The following is a 21,515-nucleotide window of genomic DNA, read 5'->3' as shown; positions in this document are numbered from 1 at the left end:
AATTCCTGCTATTCTGTAAAAGATAATCACTTTTTAAAAGTGTTTTGAACTCCATAGGCAAGATAGTTTGTGATTATATCATCAGTTAAAAATGCTGAGCTTCCACTATATAACCTAAGAAAATCAGTCCTCTCAGAACAGAGATTCCTATTGCTTTTTCCTTGTTTGAAAGAGCTGGTTGAAGTCATCTTGGAAGGATGTCTGAATAATACTACTAGCCTTACACCTCAAGGCCCAGAACTGTCCCCCCAGTTCTGTGCTTCTGTCCTTTCCTCTTATTAGTTATTGCTGGCTCTTAGGCATCAAACACCAAGTTTCTGTTCCCCTTTATTGAACTCCGGAGACTTGGAATTGGTAAGAGGCTTTGAAGAAAAGTACAAAGCCAGGAAAACACAGAGTGGAGACAGCTATGACTTTCCAAAGGAAAGCAAATCTTAACACAGTTGTAATAACCTTTCAGACTTTCCTCTGTCTGTAGCTTACATAAGACAGTGGGGTTCAGACATGAGGATGGAAGAACTGTAAGTCACTGAAGTTGGCAACAGCCAAAACTCAGGTTTGGGCGTGCAGAGAGGTTGAGGACAGGCATTTCTGGATGTTGACATTATAATCCTGGCTTGCCCTAAACTCTTAATATCTCCAGCATTTCCTTTTCACCATCCTACAAAGAGACTGAGTGATGTTCACTTTGGGTGTCATTCTAAGTGCTTTATTAGACCTGAAATCTTAAAGAGCACAAACGACCTTGAATGAATCCTCTCTGTAAAGAAGTCCCATGGCCAGTGTCAAGCACAGTGACACTGTTTCACAATACAGAAAAAGAAGGCACACTCATGATTCTGCAATTCTCATCATTAGGTCCACAGCCATCCCTTAATCCAGAAATATGATGCTCTTCCTGCAAATGGCCTCAGGCCTTCTGACCCAAGGCCTCAGTTTCATGATCCTATTATAATACTATGGTGCTTTAATGAACTGAGTTTGATTGTAGAAGCTCCGATCTCATTGGTCATGCTACCGAGGCAGTTCATAGAGCACAGGCATCCCGTTCTATTCTGCTGTCCTGGACTGTGAAGTCAGCCAGTTAGCGTGGAAAGCACCAGAGTTCTGATATGGCAGCCTCTGACTATGTTCCACTGAGGGATTTATCATCCACAACCTACTCAAATCCCTCCCCCAACAGCTACCAAAAATGCCCCTGGTGAGAAATGCTATTATGAGAAGGAGTGCCTGCTTTGTGACTCACACTGTTTCATTAAAAAGATATTTTTTTTCAAACAGATTTGCAGTAGAAGAATCCAAAGGTTTTCCCAAGCCACAGCAAACACAGAACAGCTCATAATACTATTTCTCAAAGGTCTGCTACTTCATAGGAGATCCCTATACCTCAAAATACTGGAGATGCTTAGATTCACTACCCTTTTATGCTGCATTTGGCCTCTGAGCTGAGAGATGAGGTAGCAAATGGATCAATTAAACACAGCCAACACAACTGGGCTCGTCAGATATTAAGATAGGAGGCAGCCCTGGCCGATGTGGCTCAGTTTGTTGGAGCTTCATCCCGTAACCAAAGGGTTGCGGGTTCGATTCCCAGTCACAGCACATACCTAGGTTGCGAGTTCAATCCCTGGGTCAGGGAGGTATGATCCCCAGTCTGGGCACATATGGAAGACAACAGATCAATGCTTCTCTCTTGCATCAATGTTTTTCTCTCTCCCTTCCTCTCTAAAAGCAGTGAAACAATGTCCTTGGGTGAGGATTAAAAAAAAAAAAGAAAAGAAAGAAAGAACAAAAAGGATGGAAGGCAGCTAGCGTTCAAGTGAACCCTCATCATAAGTCTTGACCTCCCATAGTTCTCAAGGGCAACTGGCTGCAATGGTATAACTGGTTCAGCTTTATCTGACCAGGACAGAGGAAATCTACTAACATGGTATACATGGGTATTCGGTGATGTTCATTACAGTAGTGGGCAGTGTTATAAAAGTTTCTTTGAAAAGCTGATTTAGATGGTATTATACCTTAGAAGGCATTAAAAGTGTAAATGATCTAAATAGTACAGAATAATATTATAGAAAGCCAATTTGTATTTATGGTAGACCAAGTACTTCACTGGTTTAGGCTGGACTCCCTCAAGTCTTCATAGGATTCCCAGAGTATTTGGGCAGGCCTCGAGATAAACAAATCTTAATAGCTCTAGCTAAGGAAAAACACCTTCTCAGCAGGAAAAAGAAAGGGGGGTGTGTGTTATTTGAGATGGGAACAAATAAAAAGCTCTCCAAAGAGATGAGAAATGTGGGCAAAATGACCAGCCAGCTGGGGTCTAGGGTTTTGAGTTCTTCTATTTTTGTCCCAGATCATATGGGTGACTCCAGCTATAAGTTTCTCCTACCTGCTAACAAGCCACCTTTAACCTTAAAAGATACCATACAGGTCGTACAGATGTGACTAATTTCACAACAACCCTTTGATATTCTCATTGAGAAGATAGAGGACCACCTGTATTGAGACATATGAGGAATTTCTAGGAACTACAAAGAAAAGATCACCTGCCCAGCTCAGTACTAGGGTTTAGGAAAGAACAGTGTTGAGTGAAGAGTAGAGAGGAAATAGCATTCATGTAGCTGCCTCATGGAAAAAACCCTGACTTTGTTTGTTTATTTAACTGAGGAACTGAGGAAGAAGGTAAAATTTTACACAAACTGCAATATTCAGACTCTCTTAAGGACTGAGGAAGCAAAGATTCTTACAGATGTGGACCTGAAAGGGAAAGTAACCTCACAGGGTGATCTGAGCATCAATTCCTAACTGGGCAGGTCTTGGTGGGTAGTCAGGCCCCAGGCACAAAACTTCTTTAGTAAAAGGCTTGCCTTTGCCTTAAGCAAGCCCTGTCCATTGTTTCTGTGCATCTAGGTTAACACACCTTTGAAGTGTCTCTTTTCAGACCCCTCCTTCTAAAACCACCCTTAGAGCACACACTCTAGTTAACTCTCCTGTAATCTGATCCCCATCTTGCTTTCTCCCACGTCCAGGTAATCTTCCTTAAGGTTCCATCAGTTCCAAATGCATAAAAGCTGCAAACTATCTTTTCTTGGAAGCATTTCTCTCAGTCTGGTAAGATCTTGCTTCCAGGTGTATCTTCTGTTTGGCTCAAACAAATTTTATAAAAATTCTCTACAGGTTTGGACATCCTCAGGTCGATGGAATGAACAAAGTAATGTTAATCATCCTTCTAATAAATATATTTTCCCAGCACCTAGCCCAGGTCCTAGAATACTGAAGACACTCAATAAATACCAGTTGAATAAATGAATGGCTTAGCACAACAGATCACACACATACACAAAAAGTCTCATACTTTTGGGTCAGTAGGAGAAAAGGAAAGAGGTAAGAGGTATGTTGTCCTTTTTTTTTTTTTTTTTTTTTTTAAATTGTTGTTCTGTTACAGTTGCCCCATTTTCCCCCCATTGCTCTCCCCTGCCCTGCCCACCTCCCCCCTTTCCCATACTCAATCCATATTGTCCATTTTAAAAGTCTGGATTCATTCTAACACCTTGACTTGTCTAGCTGCTGGCTGGGAATATCTAAAAGAGGATATATAACTTAGTAAGCCCCTCTGCAGCACAAGTAGCTAAAGGCAACTGTGCCTTAAAAGGAAAGTCAGGAGGAAGGTAAGCACAGAAAGAAAAGGGACATTGCCACAATTAACTTCTGTTTGGAGCAACTTCAATTCTCAGGACCCAGGCAGATTGGCTTAGGCCAATCTTAGGAGAAAAATACTTAGTTTCATGTAAAAGAAAACCATCAAATAATGAACAATGCTCTTGTTGGGTGACTGTACCCTCTGGGAGCAAATGAAAAGATCTGTATGGATCCGGGTTAGGAGAGATCTGCCTGGTTTAGTAATATTGAAAATAATGCTATGAATGCACCAAAAAAATCAGAGTTCCTCCTCTGTGCGTGAGAAAAGCTCTATCTATGGTAGAGTTGACGTTTAGCTATAGATGGTCCTATGTTTTCAGAACCATTTGCAAAATCAGATTCTTGGATCTCTCCTTAGCTCTACTGAATTCTGGGAGTGAAGTCTGGTCATCTGCATTGTTAACAAGACTCCTAGAAAATATTGGGCAGAGTCAAGTTTGAAAACCCGTTGAATCACTCTTGTTTGTATGTGCCTCCTTATTGCAGATCCAGGACTGCATCAGAAATTCTTACCATGCCTCCTCTAACATGGGCATTTACAGGGACCCAGTGAATTCCCTCTTCCTCTTTATTCCCGATAGTGGAAGGTGGTACTCAATTCTAACAACTCCAAGACAGTTCCATCAGTCTAGAAACTACACCAGCTGCTCCTTTAAGATAAAACTCAGTTCTTTATTTGCTCCATACTTGAGGGTTGGTCTTCAGGTTATTAATTTATATCCACAACTCACCCCTTATCAAAATCAGGAACTCAACTACTAGATTCAAGAACAAACTTGTGAGCTGATGAGAACATAAGAGTCAGAAGTTAAAACTGATAAATCTAGCCCGGACTGAGTGGCTCAGTTGATTGGAGCGTCCTCCTTACACCAAAAACGTCAGGTTCAATCCTGTTCGAGCACACACAGGAGGCAAACCCATCAATGTTTCTCCCTCACATTGATGTTTCTCTCTCCCTTTCTCTCCTTTCCGCTCTCTCTAAAAATCAGTAAAAATATCCAATGAGGATTAAAAAAAGAAAAAGAAAAAAAGCTGAATCTATGAAGTCCTATCTCATACTCAAGCCTATACCCATAGTAGTCACTAGGAACTATTTGATTCAGGCTAGACCATGATGAAGCTTGGAAAAAGAAACAGACAGAAATATGGAAATTTATACTCATCCATAATTTTAAAAGACTGAGATTAGGATTTAGGTTTTGGGTTAACTTCAAGATTCTAGTACCACAACCTCAGTGACCCACTGTCATTAAAACAACCCTGCTTAAGGTTTAGTAGGTTCAGGAACCATTTAAGTTATTGCTTCTTCCCTATGAGGTTTTTACCAATTTTGAAACTGTCAAAGTTGTTTAGTTTTAGAATTGGGTTTACTAAAATGCTGGTGCCCAATAAGCTTGGGTTGAATATCACATTTGTAAAATACAAAGCATGTTACTTTTCCCAAAAGGAATTAAGAGTTGCATTTCTTTGGTTAACAGTGGTCTGGCTTAGAGTATCCCTTGTGACATATTTGGGTTGTGTCTTTGTGTAGTAGCAAAATGTACACATCCCATAAAACAAACCCTTCAAAGAGTGAAACCTGTTTCTTGCAACACTCTTTCAAACCCCAATGAGTAAGAATTAACTGTGACCTTCAAGAAATTATCTTGCTCTGACTGGTGTGGCTCAGTGGATTGAGCTCTGGCCTGCGAATCAAAGGATCGCCGGTTATATTCCCAGTCAGCGCACATGCCTGGGTTGTCTGCCCAGTCCTCGGCTGGGGGTGTGCACGAGACAACAGATAGATGCTTCTCTCTCACATTGATGTTTCTCTCCCACATCAAGGTGTGTCTCCCTCTTCCTCCCTCCCCTCTCTCTAAAAGTAAATAAATAAAATCTTTTAAAAGAATTATTTTCTCCTCAAAGGAACTTTTATTTTATAGAAAATAAGTCCTCATGATTAACAGAGAACTGAAAACTCTGCTTGAAAAAAAAAAAACTTCATTAAAATAGAACTTCTGCAGGGCAGGGGGCCCATCATGCTCTTTGGAGAACACAGAATGCATTTCCTTCTCCAGAAACCAAGTAAAGGACAATTATCTCTAGCACATCTATGGTGAGGCACAAAAAGGCTTTCGGATCCACCCCAATGGAGTTGGCAACTCTCCCTAATTACTTAAGAATACAGAAAATTTAATCATTTGAGAACCCTAGAGTGGCAGCAAAATAGAACCCATGAGATATCCTGCTAGCATGTTTAAAGACTTATGAAAAGTCACCTTCTATCAGACCCAATTGATGGCTTGGTGACATCAGAGCATAGTTTAGATTTTTCTGAATGTGCATGTGTATACATACATGTGACTAACAAGTTAGAGTGAAACCCTCAAGCCATTTCAAGCCATTTTATTATAGCAGGGCCCAGAAAATAGGCAACAGTGAATCCACCATTGTTTTTTCCCCACATCTAGAAATCCATATTTGGAGATAAACAGGATACTATCAGAAGTTAAACATCTTACAGGAAAGCTTACATTTTAATGTGGAAAAGGATGGACTCTTTAACTCCAATCCTATAAAGCAGCTCTTCTTAATAGCATTCATTATTATGAATGGCCCATCAATGTAGGTTAGATTTCAGTAAAGAGCACTCACTTCCATTTTGGGGAAACAGTTCACGCAATTCTAAATTTCAATGCCCAGGAAACTCTAAGATGAAAGAAGGCAGAGAGTTATAGAAGAAGCGCCCCTAAAGGAACATCACTCCCCTTTTGAATGTTATATGGCTTTTCTAAACACTGTATCAGGAGACCCAACAAGGCAAGCGGGATGTATATATTTTTTTAATTTATTGATTTGAGAGAGAGAAAGAGATACATTGATTTGTTGTTCCACTTATTTATGCATTCATTGGTTGATTCTTGTATGTGCCCTGACTGGGGATTGAACCCACAACCCTGGCATAATGGGACAATGCTCTACTCAACTGAGCTACTTGACCAGAGCAGAGTCACAATTTCTTCACCTGTAAGATTGAGATAATATCTATCCTGCACCCTGGCATGGGGAACAGAGTGTGCGAGGATCAGAGCCCAAGAAAGTGTAGGAACCAAGAGAAGACAAATGTGACTGCTGTGAATCTTCACAGGATTTGGGAAACAACTTTACAAGACTGGCAGTTGAGTATTAAACATCGATTTTTAAAATAACAAAGATGAGGCTCAAGAGAGGTATGTCTCACCTGAGGCCACAGCTACTCTGAGGAGCTGGGACCTCAAGATTCTATCCCCTGATACAACATCAGCTTACTCCCTTCGAGGAAGCCTCCTGCATACTGAACACCCCCATTTATTTTACTGACAACTATTTTCTATGCCATGAAGAGTTCCAAAGCACCTTGAAAACACAGGCAAGAGTATCACATCAACTTCTAGGCACCTGGTCAACTGTGCACTGAAATCTAAGCTTATACCCTTATGCTTTTACAACGCAAGAGCAAAAACTGCTCAGACCTTACTCATAGGCTCCAAAACAAAAATGAGTCTCTTCTTACAACAATGAACAAGAGAGGAAAGGGATGTCCTGGAAGGAAGATCCCTCGCCTGTTCCAGAAAGGGAGATAGAACCACCACTGCAGAAGAGTGGAAATATGAAGGTTCACCTCAAATAAACTGCAGAGGAAAAAACTAATTATTTGAGTAAACAAATGAATTCTTTTTAAAATTTTTATTTATTGATTTGAGAGAGAGGGTGGGAGAGAGGAGGGGGAGAGGGTGAGGGCGAGGGTGAGCGTGAGCAGGAGGGAGAGGGAGTAGAGAGGGCTTAGAGAGAGAAACAATGATTTATTGTTCATTCATTGGTTGCTTCTTGTATGTGCCCTGACCAGAGACTGGGTATTAAACTGACAACCTTGGTGTATTGGAAGATCTCTAACCAACTGAGCTACCAGGCCAGTGCAAAAGAATGAATTCCTAGAGCATTGGTTCTCAATCTGGGTGGTACCCTCAGGACACTTCCATCAAGAGCAATTGGAAATTCCTGAGGGCATTTAGTGGGCAGGGCCAGGTATGCTCAATGTCTTTCAAAAGGATGGGATGGTCCCATAAAGAAAGTTATTACTAAAAATGTCAATAGCAGCCCGCACCACATGCTTTAATATTAATCCTTTAAGAGACTAATAATATCCTCCAACTTTTCCTTTATTCTCATGGCTCAGTGTCTCTCCCTACCCTCACCACAACTGGGTGAGAAAAAAATAAAACTAAGATTTCAGAGTTGAGGAATCTGAAATTTTGGAATCTAATTGTAAACTCACAACTCTAGCATGAAACTTGGTGGTGGAATAAGGAAAAAGAAGTTTCTAGTAAAAGACATACAAGCAATTTTAGCAAATGGGGAGCTCCTTCTCCAGACAAGCCTCTGATTAATTTGTTTTACAACACACAAAATTCTGTGATTTTAGAGAACCTTCTTATAGTGCTTTTCAATTTAAAATCAGCTAGTAATAACAGTTCTTTTAAAAACTTAACCACATCATCTCACAAATACAGCTGATTCTTTCTGGACCAAATTTTATAAGAAAGATTATTAAGTTCAAGATGTCTATTTGATCTGTTTTAGGATCAAATCTCTACAAGTGCCAAAGGCAGTGGACACCTTGCATCTCATTCAGGGCAGAGTTTGATACAAGTCAGAGAAGCTTCAATGATATCTAGAGACCTCTACATATAATAAAATCCCATCCCAGCGATTCAAAAGACACTTTCAAGTGTTACCTGTAACCAGTTATTATCCTCCCCATACAAATATTTTTCATAAATTTATAGAATTGAACAAAAATCCACACTATTCCCAAAAATAAAGACCAATTAGTAAATAGCGGCCACACACCCCTGTTGACCAATTTTCTAGACGCCTAGCCTGGCTTCTCAGGTTAGCTGAGCAGACAGACCTGTTTTCCTCCAGAAGCTCCTGCCACTCAGAGCCTGGGAAATCCTCCTCCAGCTTTTGCCTGGCCGGCCACCAGAAGTTCACAACATGAATTCATCCAGATTCTTTGAATCCTCCTCTTCCCCTATCATGTACCAATTGCCTGGCAATAACATCCCATCTCTCCATTACAAAAAGATGCATATTAACCGAAAACCAAGCACTTAGCATGGAAGGAAAGAAAAAAAAAAAAAAGATGGAGGGAAAGCCAAGCCTACCGCATGCAGCACGGGCGACCACAGCCCTCGTCCTGCAAAGCCTGGGAGGAGGCTCCCTGGCTGGGCCTCCATTCAGCATGCCACACCTGTCTATGCCAGCAGCCTGCTAGCTGCTCCATTTTAAACAATTCGAACCGACCTCCAGCAGGGTGGCAAAATTCAGCACCTCTCTCTCTCAGCTAGAGTGAGAGCCCTAATCCAACCACCACTTGGCCCCGGTTTTGCTTCTTTTCACACTCTCTGTTTGGAATACACCGCTTGGTCAAGTTGGATCTGTCTGGTGAGGGTGAGATAGGCACAATGTTGCTGTTACGGGAAAGCAAGCACAGAGGCTGACCCTATATAAGCCAGGCCAGACCTCTCTGAGGATGGTGATGCCAATAAGTGGGACTTCAATAGGCAGGTTTCACAGTGCCCATCCACAAGTGAACCAATGCCTGAAGTCCACAGCCTCGAAGAAAGCGTCTTTTCTAGAGGGTCGGTATCCCATTCGTCCCTTGGCGTCGGGAACCAAGGGGAAAACAGACAGATCCAGGTCACGGACTCTACGTTCAAACCCTTCGCACGCGCGCCTTCCTTTGCACTCCACCCTTCAAGGCCTCCACCACCCGCGGACTCACCACTGTGCGAGCTGAACCACCTGGGTGCGATGTGCAGAGGTAGAGCATCCGCCAGCGAGGCTCGGGAACCTAGGTAGAGCATCCCGTCTCTATGGTGACCGCCGCCCGTCTCCTGGTAACCATTGCCTTGGGCATAAGTGGATTCGGACGCGGACCCTCCGCCGCCAGGCGCCCTCTCGGAGTCGCCGGTCCCACGGGAGGCGGGAGTGTAGAGGCCAAAGGGCACCCCTCCGGCCGTGCTGGGGTCCATGCCCATGCCCGCCACCGAGCTGACCGAGCGGCTGCGCAGCCCCATGGCCCCGCCGCCCGCCCGGTAGTGCCCAAAGTGGGACGCTCCTCCCGGCGGGGGCACGGCACTGTCATCAGTGGAGACCCCCGGGAAGGGGCCTCGGGAGCGGGCTGCCGTGCTCTGCTTGCCCCCCATGCTCGCCCGAGCCCCGATGGGGCGGGAACCTGGAGGCCGAGACCCTCCCCCACTTCTCAGCAGCAGGGGGAGGGTTGGGCGAGCATAAATGGGTTGGGAGTCAAAAAGGAGATCGGGAGGGAAAAAAAGAAAAAAGAAAAGAAAGCCCACGGGGCGGAAGAGGCAGGCGGGCGGGGATCCCAAACTAAGAATTTAAAACGATCCAAGCCAAGCGCATGTTTCCCCTCAAGGTCCAAAGAGGCGCAGTCCAGCGCAGGCTCGGCGCGCCACAGGCCGCCCCCGGGCTCCCGAAAGCTGGGGGAACCGCAGGGAAGGAGGGAGGGAGGCGGCGGGCGGGCGTGGGGAGACGCCGGAGGAGGCCGCCGGCCCGACAGGAGGAGGAGAAGAAGGTCTGGGGGCGCTGGGCGCGTCCCCCGTCTCAGGACGCCCAGACCGTGGACGGCGGCCCGGACCCCTCCCGGCCTTGGGAGGGCTGCGGTGCTGGGCGGCCAAGCGGAGCTCGGGAAGCCGCGGTCGCGTCGCGTCGCGTCGCGCTCTCGCTCCAGCTGCTGCCTACCCGGCCAGCCGCACCGCCCCGCTTAGTCCCGGGCTGCGATCGCCGGCGCTCCTCGCCGCCGTGGAGACAATGGAGGGCTGCAGAGCGCAGGCGCGGCCCGCGCCCCCTCTCCTTCCCCCCCCGCCGGCTTAACCCCTTCGAGGCCCCTGCGGCGCGTGGCCGCTGACACCCTGGAGGCCCCCACCCAGCCACCCAGCCCTCGCGGGCCTTTGGCGTGAGTGGCCTGAAGTACCGGGCGTCAGAAACAGGAGGAAGACGTCTTTTCAGAGAAGGCACTCTTTAAGTCCCTGAAAGTGGTTAATTATTCAGGGAGACCTCCTATGGGGGAGGGGCGGCTATAGCTCAAGAGGGTGGAAAGGAAATACAAGGAAGACTAAAGATGACTCAAGACGCCTACCTGGCTCTGAGGGTCACTGGTCAAGCTCCCCTCCGGGCTCAAATTTGCCCCCACAGCACCCTCTGCTGGACGCTCTGTTCGCTCTTTACGAGCTTCTCCATTCGAGGACCCCAAAGATCAGGATGCTTAGCATTTGGGGGATTTTTAGCTGTTCGGAGGTGAACAGCGCACTGGGGCATTGTCCATATTTTGCTGACAGCAGAATAAAACTTCTTTTGGACTTAAGTAAATGAGTAGATTCCTTAGCTAAAATGTGATCCTGAAAATCATTAGTTGTGTGACAAAAGGTGAAAAGATATAGACGTGGAAATAGAATATATCAGAACTTGTTGTTTTAGAAACTCCTTAGTCCAAGAAGGGTCTCCTGTTTCATTGACCTTTTATCCGGGCATGCACCACAGGGCCTGGGATGCAATGGTTATTCAATAAATATCTGTTGACTAAGCCTGCATTTTGCAATATGTCCCTCTCACATACACCTCTATTCCCATTCATTCATTCACTATTTCTCAAGTACTGAGTGCTAAAAGAAGCATCACTCAGTCCCTGGTCTGACTTCCAAATCAAGGAGCTGAAATAGTGTGTTAAAATAAAGGAGTACTGTGCTAAATCTAACTGAAAGTAACCTCACAGTATAATCTAACCATGAATTCCAGACTGGTCAGGTCATGATGGGTAATCACACCCCAGGTATATAGTTTCTTTAGTAAAAGTGTTCTCTTTCCCTGGGTGGAGGTGAGGAAAGGGAGAAAAAGCAGAAACAACTGTAATTACATACACAATAAAAATAAAAATAATTACTAAAAAGTTTTATTTTTCTCTTAAGCAAGCCCTGTCCATTGTTTCTGTGCATCTAGGTTAACATGCCTTTGTAATGCCTCTTTTTCAGACCCCTTGAAGGAAGGTGTAGCCATCCTCAAGGGAGCACATGAGCTTAACTATCCCATACATTATTTTCTCCCACCTTCATGTAATCTTCCTTATGTTCCTCCCTTAATTGCAAATGTGTAAAAAGAAACTGCAAAACATTCTCCAGTGTCTCTGAGATCTTGCTTCCCAGGAACTGTCATCGGTTTGGCTCAAATAAACTCATAAAAATTCTCTACAGGTTTGGATTATTCTTAGGTCAACAAGGGTGTAGAGAAATATTGAAAGAAAACAAACAAACAAAAAGTGCTGGTCTGTCATAGGCACTGATTGTCCCAGTGTAACTGGTTTGGAAAGAAACAGGAGGAAGGCTATTTGCAAGCCTGGAGTGCTTGGGAGTGAGCAAAAAGCCCTGCTGAAGGAAGTCAAGAGTTCTGTAGGAGAAAAGAACATAGGAAAAAACAAAATGTTTCAATGCCCAAGAAATTATCTTTAAGTGCCTAAATGAGAAATTTGTGCACACCTAAGATCCTAATGAATGATCTGAAGAAAAAAAGAAAGCTTAAATTTAATCCAATTTCCATCCTGAAGAAAGTCTATGGTAACAGAAGGGGGTGGGAGTTATAGGGGCATTAACAGTAATGGAAGAAAAAGAAAGAAAGACAGTCAAAGAAAGAAAGAAGTCTATGCTAACAGAAGGGGGTGGGAGTTATAGGGGCATTAACAGTAATGGAAGAAAAAGAAAGAAAGAAAGACAGTCAAAGAAAGAAAGAAAGAAGTCTATGCTAACAGAAAAGGGTGGTTTAGCACTATGCGGAAAATAAAAGACTACTAGATCCCCTGACAGACCTCTCTGGGGGAGATAAATAGAGATCTCTATTGGGGAGATAAAGGCTTCCTTGTTTTTCTTCAGGTCACTCATTAGGATCTTAGGTGCGCGTAAATTCCTCATTTAGGCACTTAAAGATAATTTCTTGGGTATTGGAACATTTTGTTTTTTCCTACATTCCTACAGTCAATAAGTATTGTAACCATCCAACTAGCTTTTGATTTACCTATTCATTCAATACTTTTTAGTGTATTGAACAAAATGTGAATATCTAGTAAGTGCCAGGTACTGCACTAAGTTCTGGGATACAGTGGTGAACCAGACAGGTGAAGGAGTCCTTGTTCCCATGGAGCTTCAGAGGAACCACTTAACACCCAGGAGGATGGCTGAACCAAAGAGGACAATAACGTGTTGGTGAGATGTACAGAAATTGGAACCCTCGTACCTTGCTGATGGAAAATGAAATGGTATACCTGCTGTGAAAAAAAAGTCTGGCAGTTTCTCAAAAAAGATTAAACTTAGGTCCTGGCCGGGAACTCAGCTGGTTAAGGCATCATCCCAATACACCAAGGTTGCATGTTGGATCTCCAGTCAGGGCATGTGCAAGAGGCAACCAATGAATGCATAAATAAATGGAATAATAAATTGATGTTTCTCTCACTCTCTCATTCTCAAATCAATAAATTAAAAGAATTTTTAAAAAATATTTTATTTATTTTTAGAGAGAGGAGAAGGGAGGGAGAAAGAGGCAGAGAGACATCAATTGGTTGTCTCTCGCATGTCCCCACTCAGGGACCTGGCCCACAACCCAGGCATGTGCCCTGACCACGAATCTATCTGGGGACCTTTCGTTTTGCAGAACAATGCCCAACCCACTGAGCCACACCAGTCAGGGCAAAAAAAGAGAGATTTAAAAAAAATTAAACACAGAGTTATCATATGACCTAGCAATACCACTCCTAAGTATATTTCCAAAAGCAATGAAAACATATGTCCACAGAAAAACTTGTACACGATTGTTCATAGCAGCAATATTCAAAATAGCTAAAAAATAGAAACAACCAGTGACCATCAGCTGATGAATAAATAAAATTAATATGCTATATCCATATAATGGACTCTTACTCAGCCATAAAAAGAAATAAAGTGCTGATACATCCATGCTACAACATGGATGAACCTTGAAAATATTATACTAAGTAAAAGAAGCCAATCACAAAAGACCACTCTGAGCGCGTATGGAAGGCAAGCAATCAGTGTTTCTCTCTCTCCCTGAAAACAATGAAGAATGTTATGTTAAATTAAACATAATTTAACAAAGTAAATTTGAACATCTAATAGGCTTTACTAAGCAATTTATAAATCAGGCAGCATTCCATCTAGCAACTAAAAAGGATCTCCCATGACTTGTACAAAAAGAAAGTTTTTATAGGCAGAAAAAGAATGGGACTAAGAAATTAAAACAAGTGGATGAGGGTAGGACTAAGACATTCAAAGGCTGGATTATTTCAGGTACGGACACTTTCTGTTAGGAAAAGTCAGGGGTTCTTATCAGGAAGATGACTCACTAGTATTCCTCAGGAAATTCCAGACTGGTGGATTAAGATTATGCTTCTGGGAGAGATTGAAACTGCAGTTAGAATCAGGTATTAAACCAAATTTGGATTCATGCGCTTTGAACAGGAGTGATGACATTTTGGGCCTGTGGTTTTTTTGATTTAACAGCCTAACAGGTAAGTTGGAGATTAGCTGGAGAGTGAGGTGGAAGGGGAGAACTGTATTTCAGGAAGAGAAGACTGGTCCAAGCAAAGAAAACAGCATGCCTGAAGGCCTAAAAAACATGGCATCTTCAAGGAACTGAAGGATGCTGAAGAGCCGCAAAGAAAGGAGGTGGGAGCCAAAGATGAAGCTGGTCCTCAGGGCAGACAACAGGGTCCTGTAAGCCTTGGATCATATCCTGAGGGGACGGGGAGCTGTGGAAAGATTTATCAACATCATTATCATTAAAAATAACAATGACCAATGATGAATGAGCACGGAAGGTGCCTCCTTTCCAAATAAAGGTCTATGTTTTATTAGCTTATATATTCATAAAGATACTGGGTGGGAACATGAAACAACATAATGTAGTCCCCTGGGGGATGAGCAGCAGGTGCTGGAGAGTTGGGTGACAGCTTGGATGAGAACTATATCCTTTCATTATATACCATTTTGTATTTGTGTTTGAGCCATGTAAGTTGAGAGAAAGGTAGAGAGGTAGAGGTATATATAAAGTATACACCACACGCACACTACAAAGTCATACAGCTGGTAAGAGCAGAGCTGCATTTCAAAGCTTTACAGTGAGCATGCTCATCAAGGGATTTGGGGTGACAATTTCATTTTCTCTGTAGGAGTTCCAATGAACTGAAAAAATAATAGATTTGCTTAATGGATATATTTCTCTTTGTAAATTAATAATTTGCCCTTCAAGTTTATATTCCAGTCTAAAGTTGTCATAAGCCAGTCCCTCTCACATCTCGCTGAACAGCTGAGAGCCTGAACGCCAAGATGAAGCCTCTACTCTCTGCAATGTGATGGCACTAAATTTAGGCACCCTGTGGGACCCTGAATGGCAGCCTGTCTCAGGCACTGCCCTTGTTATCTCCTTGTGCACTTACTCAAATGACAAATTTCCCCTTTGAAATAAAAATATTAAGATACAAAATTCTCTATTCAGTAGCTTGATTCTACCCTTCACTTCGTAGAGAGAGTGACTCAAGGCACAGCGACAAGCATCCACTGAGACCTGCAGCTTCAGATTACTTTCAATTTGTCATTTGTTACATCAAGAGTCCAATAAGTGTTTTGCTCCAAGTTTCTCCTGTGGGTTCTTGGTTTAAGGTTAATGGGTCTGGGGAGGTGTCAAGTTATTTTTGGACACTCTCAATACAAGGATATAGAAATGGCCCTAGCTAGATTTGAGACTCTTTTTTTTTTTTTTTTTTTTTTTTTTAGTTTTCATGTCTTCATCCTCTCACTGACCCTGGGTGAGCTGCTTCTTGACTCTTCTTCAGCTGTGAAACAGGTTTAATAAAGCACTGACTCCACCTACCAGAACAGTCAGGAGAAAAACCTGATAAAGTATTGTCAAAACCTTCAAAAAGGAGTGCATAACAATGCTGCGAAGCCCAGTTTTAGACATCTCTGGAAGAATGTAAGTCTGGGACCTAAAGGGTTCAGAAAATGAGGAAAATTGCTTGTTAGGACTATTCCTAGGAAGCCTTGGGAACCCCCCTAGCCTCCTCTCTGCCTCCATAAGCCAGAGGGTGGGGAGGGCTTCCTATGGCTTCAGAGCACAAGTACCCAGCACCTTCTCTAGGGGTAGGCAAATATCTCCCAGTAAGAAACTTCCTCCCAAACCTCTCCGAGCTCTTTACATTGTTATTGTTTTGCTTGAAAAGAGAAAACTTAAACAGAGAAATCAGGATAATGGGCAAATTAATGCACCTAGCAAGGAGCCTGAGCATGTGGACACGTCCACAAATCTTTGTTGACTGATGGAGAGGGAAATTACTAGTGGGGCTCAAGGCAGGATTTCAGTATTCCCAGAGGCAAACAGATGGAAGGGTCAGCTAACTCCACATTCTGCAGAAGAGGAAACAGAGGGCTAGAAAGATAAAGGGTCCTGTTCAAATCTGCAAGGCTAGTTGCTGATAAGAGGCTGCCAAAGCCCTGGGTTTGTAGTTGGCCACATATCCTGCCTTCCTAGCAAGTTAGTTTTCTGAAAAGACATTCTTTGGTGATATGAGCCCTGTGGCCTGGTCAGCAAGTTGAAGTCTACTTGACAAGAGATTCCCAATGGTTCCCAGTCTCTGATTCAGATTGGATATTCATATGTGGATCTCAGAGGTACACAACAATGAAGCAGCAACCGGAGAGCTCTGAATTTAGTTCCAGAGTCCCCACTCCTTCATGATGACAGTGTGGGTGGGAGATGGCAAGGAAGGGTCCTAAGAAGCAGTTTGAAAGGCGGTCATGCACCTTCTCTTAAAAATTCTACCAGGCTCAAAAAAAAAAAATTTACCAGGCTCTTTTCACATTTAAGGAAACATTGAGAGAACACAGAGCACCAAGGATTTGAAACCCAAAGTACTTTCTGTGCCTATGAACCATGACAAGCAAATTTTGAGAGCTAGGCAAATATGAACTAAAGAGGTGGGAGTGGTGGAGGGTTGCAGAAATGCTCAGACAAAGGCAATTGTATTGGTTTTAATGGGATATAGATTGCATATATATACATGCTTTGGAATACAATCATATCTACATCTATAAAATAAAAAAATACCTAAGCAGGGTCCTTCTTTTAAAAAAAAATATTTTATTTATTTATTTTTAGAAAGATGAGAAGGGAGGGAGAGAAAGAAAGAGGAAGAAACATCCATGTGTGAGAGATATATATCTACTGGTTGCCTCTCTCACACACCTTCAACCAGGGACCTGGCCCACAACACAGGCAAGTTCCCTGACTGGGAATTGAACTGGCGACCCTTTGGTTGTCAGGCCAGCAGTCAATCCACTGAGCTACACCAGCCAGTGTATCAGCAGGATCCTTCTTAATTAGCTTTTTCCAATTTTTCTAGCTGTACTTCTTGCTACGACCTGCCATATATCCTAATTTGCTAATCACTCCTTCAGTGGATATTTATTGAGCACCCAGGACAACCCAATCAATAAGCAAATAAGCAAATAAGAATATGGTGTGTTAGATGAATTAATTAATTCATATTGAGGGCAATAATATGATTCTATGGAAAGTAACCTCACAGGGTGATCTGATTGTAAATTTCTAATAGGGCTGGTTATGATGGGTAGTCACACCACAGGCATATCACCTTTTTAGTAAAAGGTATATCTTTGCCTCAAGGAAGCCCTGTCCATTGTTTTTGGGCATCTAGGTTAACACACCTTTGAAGTAAGGGTAACCACCATCAAGAAAGCACATAACTTTATTAACTATCCTGTAATTCATTCCCTGACTTGTTTTCTCCCACCTTTATGTAATCTTTCTTACCTTCCCTCCTTTATCTCAAATGCACACAATAAATAAATAAAACAAATAAAAATTTTAAAATCCCTGCCAAACTGTCATTCTCCTGAGCATTTGAGATCTTGCTTCCTGGAAATTGTCTTCAGTCGGCTCAAATAAAAATCTTACAGAAATTCTTTACATGTTTGAATGTTACTTACGTCGACAATATATTCCTATGTGATGGCATAAGCATTCATAGAAAGTATTCGTTATCTTTCCTTCTTCCTGCCCTTGAACCTGATTTGCAGTTTTTTCTCTTCCTGGTTTTCTGAGTTGAGATCCTTCTCCCCAGAGCAGTCTTTGACCTTTTGTGATGGAGAATTGGGAGGAAACTGGGAAGCAGGAAGAAAGGCCAATACAGGAGGGTGGAGGCCAGGATCAGAGAAGTTTTTTTAAGGGCTGCAGTTTATGAGAATAGCTGATAGATGAGAAAGAAAGCAAAGGAATTTTAAGGGGGGTGATTGGTGATTCTGTATTCCCTTCTGGGTGTAAAGAATTACAAGTAAAGACCATGAATAGTTTTAAAAATTACTTTTTGGTTTCCTTTGACTTATACAGCACTCTGGAGACATGACTATATGTTTTCCACATCCATTCGTTGGATAAATATTAATGGAGTGCCTTGTTTATGCAGTCACCATGCAGGGCTGAACAAGACAGACCTGGTCTCTGTCCTTGCACAGCTTAAATATATGAAATAAACAAATAAATATTGAATTACAAATTGTGATGAATTTTGAAGGAAAGAAAGCAGCACAATGCCATGAATATTAATTGGGGAACTGCTTTATGTCTTTGGAGTGTGTCCTGTTCTTCACACTTCAGGATCTTTGTTCACACTTTTAGTACTGAAGTATTTTTTGGATAGTGCACTCCATCAAAATCCTAATATGCTGAGAAACTGAAATGTCACCTTTATGCTCTGTCAGGTTCCCCCATTTAATCTGTCCTCTCTTAGGTTATTGCTTGTAAGTCTTTTATAAAATCAAATTCATCTGTCAAGTATATACCTGTTGTTTAGTGATCAACTGTTCCAGTTTGTCTTGACTGAAAAGGTTTCCTGGGATGAGTTGGTCACCCTAACTGTTGATAAGTTTGTCTTTCCTACTATATTCAACACTCCAGAAGGGAAAGAAAGCCTTTTTATCTCTTCATTCAATGACTTGCACACAGAAATAGTGATAATATTAACAATAATAATAATAGTTTACACTTCAGTGTTGTTTACATTCTAGACCCTGTGCTTAACTTGTAAAACAACTGAATAAATGAAGCAGGTAATTTCCTCTTTCTATAAAAAAATTGAAGCTAAGCAGTTTAGCCAGGATTTGAGAAGGTGGGATAAAAGAGGAGAACCCTAATCACCTGTCACAATGCAATCACAGCAGTTCTGAGACTTTTCGATATCAGTACCTTTTACACTCTTAAGAATTATTAGCCCTGGCTGGTGTGGCTCAGTGGATTGAGCACCAGCCTGCAAACCAAAGGGTTGCCGGTTCAATTCCCAGTCAGGGCACATGCCTGGGTTGCATACCAGGTCCCCAGTTGGGGGCGAGTGAGAGGTAACCACACACATTGATGTTTCTCTCCTTCCCTTTCTCTCTCCCTTCCCCTCTTTTTAAAAATAAAATAGCCATGGCTGGTGCGGCTCAGGGGATTGGGTGCCGGCCTGTGACCAGGGGGTTGAGGGTGGGTTCCTGGTGGGGGCGCATGCCTGGGTTGCGAGCTGGATCCCCAGTTGGGGTCGCACGAGAGGCGACCATACATTGATGTTTCTCTCCTTTTCTTTCTCACTCCCTTCCCCTGTCTCAAAAAATAAATAAGTAAAATATTTAAAAATAAAAATAAATTAAATAAAAATCTTAAAAAAAGAATTATTAAAGACCCTCCGCCACCCCCCTTCCATATTCTTATGTGGGCTATATATACTGATAGTAATGATTAGAAATTAAAAAGGAAAATTTAAAACATTTATTTATGATTTTACTTAAACATTAATGCACATTAACATTAATAATAAATTTTGTAAATTAAAAATAACTGTATTTTCCAAAACAAAAACATTTCAGTGGGGCCCTGCTGGGGTAGTGTAATGGGGTGGGGGTGATCCCCAAAGTCCTCACAGCTCATGGTTTTGAGAAGAAGTAAGTACAGCATTTAAGATATTTTTCATATCAATTACAAGGAGGTAGCCAAGCCTTTCCTGAAGGGAAGTAGTGCTGCCACTTGAGTAAAAGGATGGATGATACAGTTTAAGAAACTTTCATAACAATGAGGTATGGTGCTTCCGGTCAGCATATAAAAAATTAGGGTGGCCAGCCATGAGAAGGGGGGAAGAGCCATAAGGAAGGGGGCCATGCTATCTGAAAGCATAAAGAAGGGCCCCCGCCCACCATGAGAAGAAGCGTCATGGAAGCAGCATGCTGGAGGAGCATGATGGAGCACCAGGTTGTAGCAGTCATGTTAGAAGTAGCTATGTGGTTTATAGTCAGGATTTGGCCATGCAGCCTGGACTAGTAAGAAAGTAGGCACGCTGCTGCTTTGATAGTGCCTGCTCCAGCTGACTCCGAAGCCCCCAAGGACTCTGCCTTACAGACTTGGACTCTATCTTGACTCTTGGAACCTGGAACATATGGAAAGGACACTCTCTTAGGACTTGTGCCTTTCCTGAATTTCACCATGATCCAGTGTAACACAGCACATGCTTTCCTGGACTATTATACGGAGGGTGAAGACAGCATACCCCAGATCCTGAAGGAGAGAGCTGACAGATAAGGAATGGGGAACTATTGGGCTTGATTTTGGCTTCTAGCCTTTTGGGGAGCAAGGGCAAGGCTGGGTCTTGTAGGAGAACAGGGCTCTAAGCTGAAGTGCTCCCAGCCCCTCCCAGGTTGGAATATTGTAAATAAAGACCTGTTTTTCTCAGCACTGGTTGTTCGATCATACACCAAGAAGCCACATGAATGAGCTTCGCTTTGCTCAGTGACAGTAGAGCAGTTGGTTAGAGCATCCTCCGGTACACCAAGGTCGGGGGCTTGATCCTCAGTCAGGGCACATACAATAATCAACCCATGAATGCATAAATAAGTGGAACAGAAATCCATGTTTCTATCTCTCTCTCTCTCTCTCTCTCAAATCAATCAATTAAAAAAAAAATTTCATTCCCTGGCTGGTGTGGATTGAGTCCCAGCCTGAGAACCAAAGAGTCACAGTTTGATTCATGGTCAGGGCACATGCCTGGGTTGTGGGCCAGGTTCCAGTTTGGGGGCATGCGAGAGGCAACCACACATTGATGTTTCTCTCTCTCTCTCTCTCTCTCTCTCTCTCTCTCTCTCTCTCTTCTCCCTCCCTTCTCCTCTCTCTAAACATAAATAAAGAAAATCTTTAAAAATATTTCAGTAGGAAAAAAAAATATTTCAGTAGGAAAAAAAAATATTTCAGTAGGAAAAGTGGCATTTAAAAAAAATCTGGCTTAATAATTAAAAAACAAACAAACACTGGAGAAGCATTTGAGATCTTGCTTCCTGACATATGTCATCAGTTTGGCTCAAATAAACTTCTATAAAAGTAAAAAAAAAACCAAAACAAACAGAAAAAAACCCTTTGGATTTTCACATCTGCTTCTACTGTTCAATCTGTTACAATCTTGTAGCCTCTAGAAAACTCCACTGTACACTGGTGAGAGAAAGTGAAAAGGTAAATAACGTCTTCGTATGATTATCAACATTGTTTTGCCTTCGGAAACTCCTTGAAAGGGTCGTGGAGATCCCCTGGGGTCCCTGAACACTTTGGCAGGTGCTGCTATACTGTATGAAACAATAAATCGAGCATTCAATGCTTTTACTGCACACCTCAGGGGAAGAGGT

General features: G+C 42.6%; 1 protein-coding gene across 4 annotated transcripts in view; it reads right to left on the bottom strand.

Moving 5' to 3' along the window:
- Positions 1-10,451, bottom strand: part of ZNRF1 (zinc and ring finger 1) — a 92,861-nt gene extending 82,410 nt beyond the window's left edge. For all 4 annotated transcript variants that reach the window (XM_090259756.1, XM_090259757.1, XM_090259759.1 and 1 more), the window contains exon 1: positions 9,506-10,451. In XM_090259756.1, coding sequence (XP_090115882.1) covers positions 9,506-9,929 — 424 coding nt within the window. In that variant the 5' untranslated portion in view covers positions 9,930-10,451. The remainder of the gene's footprint in view (positions 1-9,505) is intronic.
- Between the last annotated feature and the right edge of the window lie 11,064 nt (positions 10,452-21,515).

Source organism: Furipterus horrens, unplaced genomic scaffold, assembly GCF_987537825.1.
Source record: "Furipterus horrens unplaced genomic scaffold, mFurHor1.1.pri manual_scaffold_13, whole genome shotgun sequence".
NCBI classification, from domain to species: Eukaryota; Metazoa; Chordata; class Mammalia; order Chiroptera; family Furipteridae; genus Furipterus; species Furipterus horrens.
The sequence above is the reverse complement of the archived record's forward strand: the minus strand, read 5'-3'. Positions and strand labels throughout refer to the sequence as shown.